The sequence below is a fragment of the Lampetra planeri genome, chromosome 26, assembly GCF_965212315.1.
Source record: "Lampetra planeri chromosome 26, kcLamPlan1.2.h2, whole genome shotgun sequence".
In the NCBI taxonomy this organism is placed as follows: domain Eukaryota; kingdom Metazoa; phylum Chordata; class Hyperoartia; order Petromyzontiformes; family Petromyzontidae; genus Lampetra; species Lampetra planeri.
In genome coordinates this window covers 748,250-761,069 of record NC_136132.1, presented here as the reverse complement: position 1 = coordinate 761,069, position 12,820 = coordinate 748,250, and the positions used below count along the sequence as shown (strand labels likewise).

Below are 12,820 nucleotides of genomic sequence, written 5' to 3'. Positions count from 1 at the left end.
ACTGCTGGATGAACAATACACATAGAACCGGTACATGAAATCACTTAATCACTCAATCTCCACAGTGGATGTCCATTCCAATCCGTTTAAGCTTCGTCGTTGACCAGCCGGTCAGTTTAGGGAGATGAGTGACACCATAATTGTATGATTAGGGGCCTGGATGAATAGGGGGGAGGGGGGGTATGAAAGGGGAAGGCCTAAATGAACTCATCAGATGTTAAACTGGATCAAAGCTGCATCTTGTGAATGGACGTGCGCATGAAGCAGCAATCCTGCACTCCAAAGAAAGTTGGATATGTCACTTTGTACTCCGGACGGATTCACTTGGAGGGGGGCCTAGGCTTGTTATTGCTTTGGGGGGCCACTCTTTGGGTTTCGATTCCTCCCCCTGATGGTTTTACCACCACCACCACCACCAGCACCACCCGATACCAAATACTCCACAGTTTTTCACCTTGGTTATTTCATTTCTAGTTGTTGTTGTTTTTTTATGTGATCGACAAATTGTAACGCCAAATAAAATTCAAGGTGAAACAAAAACTACGCTTAAATGTCTGCACATAGCTGGTAGTCATACTGATCGGGTCGCTATGGTTTTATTACAAAATTAGCTATAGGGTTTAATATAATATTGCGTTTCAACTATTGTCAAGCAGTGTATAATCTTGAGGGTCCCTCAAAATCTCAGGCCCCAGGCTTGAGCCCCTACGTCCCCAGCATTACTCCGGCTCTGGTTGTGCTGTATGATACATAAATGCAATCTACTCATGTTTAAATTAAGTCAACTTGCTTGCAACACCATCTCTAAAGGTGTTATATATACCGATACAAAAATACGAGAGAAAATATCCCCCCTCCATGTATTGTCGAATGGGGCCTCCCAATGAGAACCAGACATCAATTGTGACACTTTGGACTTGCCACAGTTATTGTTTGTTCCTCCAGACCCATTACATCTATCGCATTGCATTAACATCATTTATTTCACCCGTTTTGAAATACAGTGAGTGGACTGCATTTACTGTGTATCTTGTGTTCTCCACAGGGAATGCATTATTTGCTCCGCTGCGGATCTCCTGCCACCGTTTTCCCATTCACATGTTTCATTGCTTCTACATACTATTAACATGCCCTCCCTTTGTTAATGCTACCCCCCCCTCCCTTTGGTGCTGCTGATCCTGCATAATGCATGGGCATAATATGACTTTGAAACCCCCCCCGCCCACCTCCTACGCATTTCCCATGAATATGCTAAATTCCTCTTGATATGCACATTCTTTTGTTAAGGCTCTCTTCTTCTTCCACCTCCAACTCAGCTTATATATAAGCTCCTAGCTTGGCAGTGTCTCATTCTTCACCTGAAGACGGCTGCTTGCGTTGTAGCCGAAACGTCGTGAGAATTGTTTTATTATGTTTTATTTTTATTATTTTATTACTTCCCTTCTACGTGACTTTACCGAAAGAACCAAGAAGATAATACAATATTATTCTATTATTTTATATTATTATTTTATTTTATTATGTTTTATTTTTATTATTTTATTACTTCCCTTCTACGTGACTTTACCGAAAAAACCAAGAAGATGAATCCCTGCAGTCACGAAAGCTTTAAATCGAAAGTTATTTGTTTGCTTTAGGGCCCTCATGAACAAATACCCAGATCCATTTAAACCCCTGCTTCATGTGACATTTGTTTTGTATTATAGGGCCCTTATTTATGTAGTTGTCTTTGTTTTACTACACTGTCATCAATAAAAGTCTCATCTCAACCTCTCTGCTAACTCCAAAACAGCAAGAGGAGAGTTTGCAGTACTCAATGTTCAAAATAACAATATGCTATTCAATGCGTTTCAAAACAACAGTAGTCGTGAGAGTTTATGCCCTCAAAACTAGAGAAAAAAAACTGCCCACTTTTGACCAAACACACCCACACAGGCATGCAAACACACCCCCAGAGGATCCACCAATCTCTACACTCAAATCGTTTGCCGCCCACAGAGTGTTTTATTTAAGCTGAGGACCCTCACCTTTTCTGACACTGGAGTGATTCACATCCCCATTGATTGACTATTAGACATTTGTCCATAATTGTTTTTTGTTTTTCCACTTCGCTAAAGTATAAACGATAATCTTCATATTTGTTTTTCCTTTCGTGGAGTTGTGCGTGACATCGTTTTACGCGACCGGTAAGTTTATGATTTTTAGATAAAATATGAAGTTTACTTGCAGACTAAATTGTGCCATATTGCTATTTCTGAAAATAACGCACAGAAAAAATACAATTTTTTATACGGTGCATATTATAATATATATAAACATGCGCACAATGCAATATTTAAAATATGTAATACTTGTAAATGTTATCAGACTACGGTACAATATTTTAAATCTTTGCTCAAAAAAAGGTATTATCATCGCATAAGTGTCCCACTTGGGATGTCAAAATAATAGATTTAAAATAATCTATTAAACGATTTGTTTAAATTAAAACATATTAAGAAAGATATTGTGGATTTTAGGCATGATTATGCTTGATAATGCATCCAGCAGAGTAGGAAAGCTTAGACAAAGTGAGAATAATGGTTTATCGCTCATATAAACTTAACTTCAAGTAGTTGCAAAATCTCAGCTCGTAGGAGACTTTAACAGGCAATCTTTTCTAAACTCCCAATGTCCCATCACGGCTCACCGTTCCACATGTCATTAGTTTTACCCATTCGAATGCAAATGAACCTGCCCTGACCGGTTGAATGACTAAAGAGGGAGCACAAAAAAAGCCATCTTCGGCCAGAGTGGCGTGACGGACAACGAGTGGAGTTTTGGAAAAAGGAATATCCTAGAATATTGTTAATTTTGAGAACGCACCAGCAAAGGTGCCTGCTGTATTGCAACTGCCCCCTGGGTAGGTGTTCGCGGTTTTTGTGCAAGTTCTACATTCCATTGTGCGGGTGGGTGGAGGGATTGGGACGATGACTTTATCTCGTCGTCGTGTTACCGGGTTGTACTGTGTCGATGAACATGCTGTCATCCGATGTGTGTGTATGTCCGTAGCCAAACGTGCTAATCGGAGGTGCGAGCAAGACAATAAGCTGAACACAAAAAGCAGTTCTGAAAAAAGAGTTCATAGCTCCAGTGGCTTCCTAATATTGCAAGGAGGCTTCCTAATACCGGAAGGATATTAGTACCTCCGATTAGCGCGATTATCTGCGTACGGTGCGGCAGAAGTTCAACATACGTATGTGCATGTCCGACGTTTTGCTGCACTTGCTGTGGGAGCGTCTTTAGGAATGGAAGTGAGCTGCTACGTGACGTACACATTCGTATAAAATTGAGCCAGAAAGTGAGCTGATCCAAAACAGTTTTCGAACAAGCTGCGAGCACGTGGAGCGAAACGTCGGACATCGTGCCGAACTACACAGAGTACAACTCGAAAGTACAACGGACATCTAAACTTGCTGCCCCCCCCTACCCCACTGGAATGTAGCGCAGGGTGTAGCGCAGGGTGTAGCGCAGGGTGTAGCGCAGGGTGTAGCGCAGGGTGTAGCGCAGGGTGTAGCGCAGGGTGTAGCGCAGGGTGTAGCGCAGGGTGTAGCGCAGGGTGTAGCGCAGGGTGTAGCGCAGGGTGTAGCGCAGGGTGTAGCGCAGGGTGTAGCGCAGGGTGTAGCGCAGGGTGTAGCGCAGGGTGTAGCGCAGGGTGTAGCGCAGGGTGTAGCGCAGGGTGTAGCGCAGGGTGTAGCGCCGATCGCCCAGCACATACAGATGAGTATCGACCATACGATTGCCCAGGTATAGAGGAGATACCTTAGATATTTGTTTTTGTCGGGCAACTATGAATGATATACTTCTTCTTGGTTCTTTCGGTAAAGTCACGTAGAAGGGAAGTAATAAAATAATAAAAATAAAACATAATAAAACAATTCTCACGACGTTTCGGCCACAACGCAAGCAGCCGTCCTGAGGAGGAGCAGCCGTCCTGAGGAGGACGGCTGCTTGCGTTGTGGCCGAAACGTCGTGAGAATTGTTTTATTATGTTTTATTTTTATTATTTTATTACTTCCCTTCTACGTGACTTTACCGAAAGAACCAAGAAGATGAATCCCTGCAGTCACGAAAGCTTTAAATCGAAATGATATACTGTTTTAAAGGCACACTATTTTCATGTAGCGTTTGAAAAACTCTAACATTGTTAAAATGGGTTTTTTTATGCTGAGAAACATAAATATGGAGACCTATTTATCTGCTGATCTATTTTGTTCTTTATATTCTTATACAAGGACCCAACCCTATTTATCGTTGAGTTACGTATATGGTCGATGACCAAAGATAACAATTCCCATACGGTTCTTTGACTGGAGTTGGTTATTCATTATCAGTCCGAGACCTACTGCAACTTTGCTTGCGTGCTGAGCCCAAATTAACAATTCATTCAAAGCTCCTCCGTAGAGAATTAGCAGTGAGGTAATTTGGCAATTTGCACGCGTGCGTTAGACATTTCAATCAGTTGGTACCCGCATTTTAAATCGGAATGCATTGATTTAAATAGATTATGTAAATACCTGCATTATTAATGAGGGATGTACACACAGAAACTAAACCTCTGTAAGAATACGTACATTTGCATAATTGTTTAACCATTATGAATTAACTATAACAGATTTCATTCCGAGTTTGCTCTATGTAATAATTACTATAATTACAGTAAATGTGAAGTCTTATTACATGTATGTTTATTATTAGTATTAATTACATGCCCCAATGCGTCGGTGGATGAGCTGACAAACAAACGTGGGCCACGGTGGCTGTGACGCAAACGCAGGTTGATCCGGAAATAACTATAAAATTTAAGTTTGGTAAACTACCCTGATCAAAGTACCCAACTCTAAGATCTACATTGTTTTGGTTATGTTCCGTCAATATTCATAATTTAGCATGAGCGGCATTTGGAGAGAAGTGAATGCGTTTTGTCAAAAGGAAATGTTTGCATCGGTTGAGTGGTCTGCAGACCTAAACAGTTTGAGAAACAGCGAGCTAGAGGATTCCCTGTGTGAGCTAGCACAAATCGCAGGCCTGCATCTTTACCTCTTACAACGTTGCTGGATCGACCAGAGAAGAGTTTGCGCCACAGTCCGACGATCGGAAAGGTCGCGCATGTGGTGGAGTGAAGTGTGGGGACTCCCACCTCTTCAAAGACGACTGGAGGCAACTCTCGCGACCAGTGTCCGTGAGCAAATCATTTCAGGGCTGCGCCTATATTGTTTGAACCTAGGGCCAGTATAAACATGATGGGGACATGTCCCCAACAAACTCAGAATGAAAATTTGAGGCGCATGATGCAATCATTGCTGCATTCCGTGCAAGCCTCCAACCCCCCAGTGCCTTCGGGCTGACCCTGACATTGTTGGAATCAGAGGGGTTTGGTACAACAATCTACAATCATTACATATACGCAACACTTGCGTCAATAACACCGGCATTAAAAGGGAAATATATATATAATTAGCTGACGTTTTGGGCAACGGCCCTTTTCATAGCACATAAATAAAGAACAACACGAGTAATATGTGCTTTAGTTGAAATAAAATACATCTATATGGTACTAATTATTAAATATTACCTTATGTAACTTATTGTCGAATGAAAATGTTACCTTTAGGATAATTTGCACGAAAAAGAGATTTCGCTTTAAAGTTTTACTTCATGTTGGTTAAATTACACCCATAATTTTCTGTTGTGCATATGAATAATTAAATTATCCAAAGCCTAACTGAGAGAGAGGGCCCTTGCACTAATGTCCAAGCTTCGTCTAAGATTGAAATCTGTGCACAGGCCCGCTGCATCTCAATGTCGCGTGGCTAATAGAGCCTGGCCATTATTTATGATGAATTCCTCGGGATAAAGTAGCGAAACAGGTTCAACCCAAAAAAACCGTCCATAACCAGCCCCTGGACTCCTCGACAAGTCTACAGCCGTTGCATTATCGCTCTCCCTCCCACTGTGAGTACAGATGTTGCAAATCTCATGTTGCCCTTGCCAAACCACATATTGGAATTGTTAACGGGGAGCCACTGTCTATGGCAACGGTTTTTTCCTCTCTTGTCATCGTTGATCATTCGATGCGGTGGGTGCGTGGTGCAGCTTCCACAATGTTTTGTTTACGTGGATTCGTCCGCCGCTTGTTTGGCAAATGTACCATGCGATTTGCCAGAATGTTGACTCAGCAACAATGGGAGTGTTGTTTCGATTACTCAACGTGAATATCAACTGGAGTGCGTTATTAATTTATTATGCATGCTGCATTGAGAGGAACACACCGATAATGCAATAAAATAAAAGCAAGCGCGGATTCGTTTTAAAAATTATTTCGAAAGTCATCTCCAAAATGGGATAACGATTTATTGGTACTACGCCCCACGCACATTAATGCAGCCACTAGTTTCGGTAATCAGAAGCAGCATTGTCTCATGAGTATAACAAAAGGGTGATTCCATAACCTAGAGGTGTATGTGCAGCCTATTAAAGGTCCAAAAAGTCAATAAATATTGCGAGATCAAACAAAATCCGCTCCGAGGAATTGAAAGGGATAGATTATTCTATCATAACATTCAAAGTGTTGTGGGTGCGATCATCATCTCATCTGGTGCAATTTCCACGTTCATACGTTCGGGGCCGGCTATAGATACCGCCACTAAAATAATGGGGAGAGATTATGTCGAAAACATCTTATTTCAAAGCCGCTACATGTCTTTCCACCGGTTTCAGTGCCCTGATTCACTCTCTATAGACACTCTCCTCCTCCACCATTCTATGGTGAGGCATAAGCCTCGGTCATCGATATATTTACTGATCAAAGCTTAATTTGAATTAACATCATCAATGTTGTGTAGAGGCCATCTCGTGGCGAGCAGATCTTGACATTTAGTTCCTGAACACATTGTCGTGTGTACAAAATAAAAACAATTGATATCTCGGATTTTGTCAAGTGCACACAGTCTTTAGTGTAACGCCCAGAGGAGTGGGCTTATGTCAGATGATTGCGGACGCCACATAATTATTCCATGCCTCTTGTAACCAATCACGCACTCGCTGCATGGGGACCAGGGTCATTGTCTAGGTGAGCGAGTATCTGTGTATGTATGTGAACTTCTCTTGCACCGTACGTAGCCAACAGTGCTCATCAGAGGTGCGGGGAAGGACAACAAACTGAACACAAAAAGCAGTTCAATTTTTCTTTTTCAATTTAGATTTAAGAATTATACAAACGATTTGCCCTGTGTATACAATAAAATGAAATTAATGGGGCAGTGCGTTTTCCGCTTGTTCCAGAGGTCTGTGGTTTCCGACCCTGCGGCCATCCTGGTCGATGCTTCGCAGTGCACCTCAAAGATTCCGTCAAGTTATTCGGAAATTGCAGAGGCTCCCGCATGTGCCAGCATCATGGCAAAATGAGCCACACGTTGCAAGTTTCATTTAAGTTTTATTTGACCAGTTGAGGAGAACTCAAGATAAGGATAATTACTCAATTGGGCAATGACACAAAGCAATGTCGCCCCGTACTTCAAAACTCCCGCACACCCCGTCTGTGAAACGTAGCACCCTCTTTACTTGATAGCGTGCGTGCTCGAAGAATGGCCACGGATACCAAGTGTACTACGACTTTGCCCTGCGTTGTCTGTCAGATGATGGCGAACCAGACCATTAACGGGATGAACGGAGTGACCGCGGGTAACGGGCACAGGGATCGGGCTCTGGCCGGCGCTGTGGGACCCAAGCGCTGGGACGTGCAGGCCTCCGAGATGGCCAAGCGGACCTTCAACCCGATCCGTGCCATCGTGGACTCCATGCACATCGAGCCCAACCCCCACAAGGCCATGATATCTCTCTCCATCGGTGAGCCCTGTCCAGGGTCGCCCCCTTCCTTCGACGCACAAAATACGGGGGCATATTCTGGGAAAACGAATATTTCACAATACCAGGAGACAGCTCCACCTAGGGGGGGCGGTGGAGGAGGAGGAGGAGGGGCAAATGTCTCCAGGTCTCACACAAAAAGGCTCCCATATGGGCGTGTTTGTTGTTGCCAAGCATTAGGGGCAACCAGCCCCGGGGCTCCAGATACTGATTTGAATTGTTTTTAAATGTACTGAAAATGTAGTGGAATGACACATACATTTTCTCTGCAAATGTATTTCACATGTTGCAGTCTGCATTTTAAACAAATCTCATATTCGTTAAAAACATGTGGTGGCAGCGTCATTAAGTTTTCATTAATTAGGGAAGGTCTCAAAATATTCATGACATATTTTACCAGAGTTAGAAGCAAATAAAGGTGACATTACCATTTAGATTATGTTTCTTACAAAAAAAGCTTCAATATCCCATTACGTGTAACAGAGAGACAGCTGGTGCTATGGTTGCACGTGTGTGGGCATCAAGTTAACTTGCTTGATAGGGCATTGCAGCGGAACATTAATTCAACACGGTTGCCAGGACCTGCATTTCACGATGACAATAATGCGGTGGTACATTCTAGGCGACGGTGTAAAGCAGAGCTCGGGGAACCTCTTTCCCGACCGTCGCGTTTTCCAATTGCTAATGGAAGAGGTACAGCCCTGCAATTGCTTGCTCATGCCACTGCTGGCGGGAGGGCCTATCACGAGAGAGAGAGCCGCACGAGAAGGTTATCCAAGAATAATTTGGGGTCGCCGAGAGAAATGAGTGCCGCGCGCGTTTACATCAGAAACGCAGTGTTGTTGTCAGGTCCCAGTTTTTTACCCTTCGAGTACTCGATAGGGGCACCACGGCAGTGAGATGCTAACTACCTCACCTGCTACACAGGAGGCCGTAGGTTCAATCCCGACCCTGACGCCTGCTGTATATTTGGAGTTTGCATGTCTCTCTCCCCGTGGTCGTGAGGATATTTATACAGGTTTTCCGGTTTCCCTCCTCATTTAGAATCGTGCATTTCGAGTATTTACCTGCAATAATGAAGTGGCGATAAGCCACTTCATTGAGCTATTATTTGTCACCAAGTCGCTATATTAGTCAGTAGGCCTCATCTGGTGATGGATAAATATCATTTGTATGTATGCGTGTTTAACTTCTTTCGCACTGTACATAGCCAACCGTGCTAATCGGAAGATTGCTGGCTGAAAAGCATTAAGTCGTGGGCTGTGTCTGACCCGCGTGCTGCAGACTTCCCCTCTTTCTTCGTGTAAACCTTCCTCCGCCTGGTTTCCCCGACCCAGGCGACCCCACGGTGTTTCGTAATCTGCCCACGGACAACGTGGTACGCACGGCCGTCAAGGAGGCCATCGACTCCGGCAACTACGACGGCTACGCTCCCTCCATAGGTGAGTGGCGAGCCCCACTCACCACCACGTGAGGCCCACTCACCACCACGGCGAGCCCCACTCACCACCACGGCGAGCCCCACTCGCCACCACGGCGAGCCCCACTCACCACCACGGCACGCAAGCTGCGCTTGTGCCCAAGGAAGGAAATGTTGTAACGCCTGCAGCCCATGTTAAATTACGAACACGTTTTTACGTGGCAATTATAACGTTGGGAATAGGTTTTCCCCTTTTTTCTGGCAACAAAACAGGTGTTAGGATGTTAAAACACCAAACTGAAACCTTTTACAAAGAATCATGTCTGAATTAACCTCAATACTTGTGTTCAGAATGCAAAACAAAAACATACTCTGATAATATATGCATTGTCTTAGAAACTGGTTGGTCCACACCAGAGACAGCTTTCTTTTGAGCCTCGTCTCAAACGGTGTTAGACCAGAGGACGCCAAGAGGCGCCAAAAGGCGTCCTCTGGTCCTGTTTTGTTTGCATTGTGACCACAAGTATTGTGGTTAATGCAGTGACATGATTCCTTGTAAAAGGTTTCAGTTTGGTGTTTTAACATCTCAACACCTGCTTTGTTGCCGGAAAAAATGGGAAAACCTATTCTCATATTTTGGTACTGGCAAAGGAGGTCCCATGAAATGATAACGGTGTTTGCATGTTACTGATGAGATACGTTGATTTAATGCTTTGTCGTACTCGACATTATACTTATTTGTTTCCCTGCGCTAACTGCCTGCGCTAACTGCCTGCGCTAACTGCCTGCGCTAACTGCCTGCGCTAACTGCCTGCGCTAACTGCCTGCGCTAACTGCCTGCGCTAACTGCCTGCGCTAACTGCCTGCGCTAACTGCCTGCGCTAACTGCCTGCACAAAACCCGCACTGGCCGGCATGGTGAAGTATGGTCAAACTACCCCCCCCATGACCCAAGTGGAGTTGGGAAGCCCTCATCCAGCAGTGGATTAACTAAATAGCTAGACATGTCGGCTTCAATGTGACAGCGATAATACATTTTGATTATTTCTTCTTTGAGTTGAAATATTACTGTTCAATTACAGACACAATAAACAACATTCGTTGTCATTATATTTTAATATGGAGTGAATATTTCACTGCATACGAAGAAAAAACAAATCAAACAAATCAAGGTCTTTACAAAGCCACTGTGATCCCCTGCACTCGATCCAGTCACATTACGTGGCAAAAGACATTTCAGCCGACTCCGTTTTTTCCGAATTAGCAGCGTGCATAGAACAGCTCGTCCTCACCTTGCCAGCTCTGCCGGTCATGGTGATGAGGTACTGTATGTGCTCAATTATAAATAACTGCTTTATTTTCTTATCAATAATATTCAAAGCACTCACAATAACATACAATAGATGCGTAATAGTTACAATAACGACTTCCTATTCAATTCAATTAATGCAATCTTTGTTAATGCCATCTCCTATCTCCTAATAAGATCCAGTAAATTGTGTACGTCTAATAGTCACAGTGGCGTCCTGCTGAGGCGGTGCTGCTCTCCTGTGTACAGCCCTGAGCCCTTGGTCGAAACTGCACATTCCCATGACAGGCACAACATCTCTTCATAGAGCACCCACTGTGGCCTTTCCCCGCAAGTGGTACTTAATCTTACCACCCCCAGTGGGATGATGGGCAGATTCAACCCCTCAACAAGAAATGTCACCCGCAACCTCCCGACTGTGAGCCACTCGCTCTGCCGCTGACCTAGTAAACATTGGCAGACGCTCGGCCAATGTTCCATTGTACTGGGGAGCCACTTAGCGGATTGGTCTTTCTTAAGTGGTAAAAAATGTAAACCTTCCAAACGCACTAAAATTACTACCATATAACAAAGAAATATAAATGAATACCACATTACAATCGTAGAATTGTCGTCTATAAAATGTTACATTTGCCTCCCAATTCCGGTGACGGTTGCTTTATTCTCACCGGCTGCTTTGTAACTCAGCTCTCCCTTGGAAATTACACCTGTGACCTCGATGGGAGCACTCGCCTGCTTTTAATTAAAAATAGAATGTATAAATATCCCAGTACGGTATAACAATTGTGAAATGTTTTTTTTTGCTCATGTTTAATTTAAATTGTGTTAAATTCGACAGGTTATCAACAAGCAAGAGAGGCGATCGCGGACTACTACACCTGCGCTGAAGCCCCTTTGGAGGCCAGGGTTAGTTGCCCTCCAGTCGCATTCATCACCTTTCATGGTTAAAAGTTATTGCAATTCCAGGTCGTTTATCATGTCATGTTTTAAACATAAGGTAGCTGCAATACCTATATTTAGCACGGATCGTTTCTCTGCGCTTATCCCGATGCTTTAAGCCACATTTTTCGCTCCGCTGCCGCTCAGGGATGTTGGCCCATGTAGGTGACATGGAAGCCAGAAAACGGTGTTCAAACGTGGAGTGAATTTCTTTGGTCCTGCACAGACGAATACACTTTGACCATTGCCCGACATCGCCATCGTCATCTAGCCGGTTGGCGGTGGTGGCCATGCACGTGGCCTGTAGTCCAGCACTGTGGAGGCAGTGAAGGTTGGTGGATCACACAGAGATGTTCTGAAACTCCCCTCCCGTGGGTGTTGAGGTATCATGCCCTGGCTCCCCAGAAGAAGGCAGCATAGCAAGTGCACTGATCGACATCTGTTTACATCTGTACGGGAATAGAGTGTTGCCCTCTTACGTCCATGGGTTTTTGTCCAAGCCCTCTAGTTTCCTCCCACTGGGATAATAAACACTCATTAAATGGTTGAAAACATATTAAAATAAAATGAAAACTCAATGCAGGACCCCAAAAAACTCCTATGACTGAGTATGGCTTACCTAGATAAATAAGGCAATGTATTATATGTATTACTTGATATCATGTCTCACACGTGATATCAAGTATTAAACAAGTCCCAAAGTGCCAACGGGATTAAGAAACACATTTGGGTAGAGCAAGTCATTATAGGCAGTAGTTCACATGAACTTAAAATCACGAGTTTCCAAGGCAACCAATAAAGATTAGAGATAAAGTGATGAGAGAGATAAAGTGATGAGAGATAAAGTAATGAGAGATAAAGTGATGAGAAAAAAAGTGATGTGAGATAAAATGTTGAGAGAGAATGTGTGAAGAGATAAAGTGATGAGCTTTATTATTTACCTATTTATTTAAGGTAATTCATTCAAAATAGGTTTCCGTAGGCCAATATCATTATCCGTGAAATTTGCTATTCATGAGCATCTCTGGAACGTATTTCTCGCGAATAACGAGGAAATACGGTAGTAGGTATACTGATATGTCATGTGTAATGACATCATTGTGCGTTTAAAATATATTAAGTATTGTACAAGATTTGAGTTTGGTGGGCTTTCAACCTCGTCTTCAATTGCGATTAAACAAGTTCAGGATTGCGGTTCGTTATCCTGCACGAGCAGCTTCGTTTTGCAGTTGAGAAAAATTGAGAAAT

General features: G+C 43.5%; 1 protein-coding gene across 2 annotated transcripts in view; it reads left to right on the top strand.

Annotated features, from left to right (window-relative positions):
• Positions 1-2,026: 2,026 nt before the first annotated feature.
• TAT (tyrosine aminotransferase) overlaps positions 2,027-12,820 on the top strand; it is a 32,070-nt gene continuing 21,276 nt past the window's right edge. For both annotated transcript variants that reach the window (XR_013587448.1, XM_078606993.1), the window contains exons 1-4: positions 2,027-2,186; positions 7,677-7,887; positions 9,243-9,347; positions 11,472-11,539. Coding sequence is in view for 1 of the 2 variants with exons in the window: in XM_078606993.1 (XP_078463119.1) it covers positions 7,677-7,887; positions 9,243-9,347; positions 11,472-11,539 (384 nt within the window). In the remaining variant the exon portion in view is untranslated. The remainder of the gene's footprint in view (positions 2,187-7,676; positions 7,888-9,242; positions 9,348-11,471; positions 11,540-12,820) is intronic.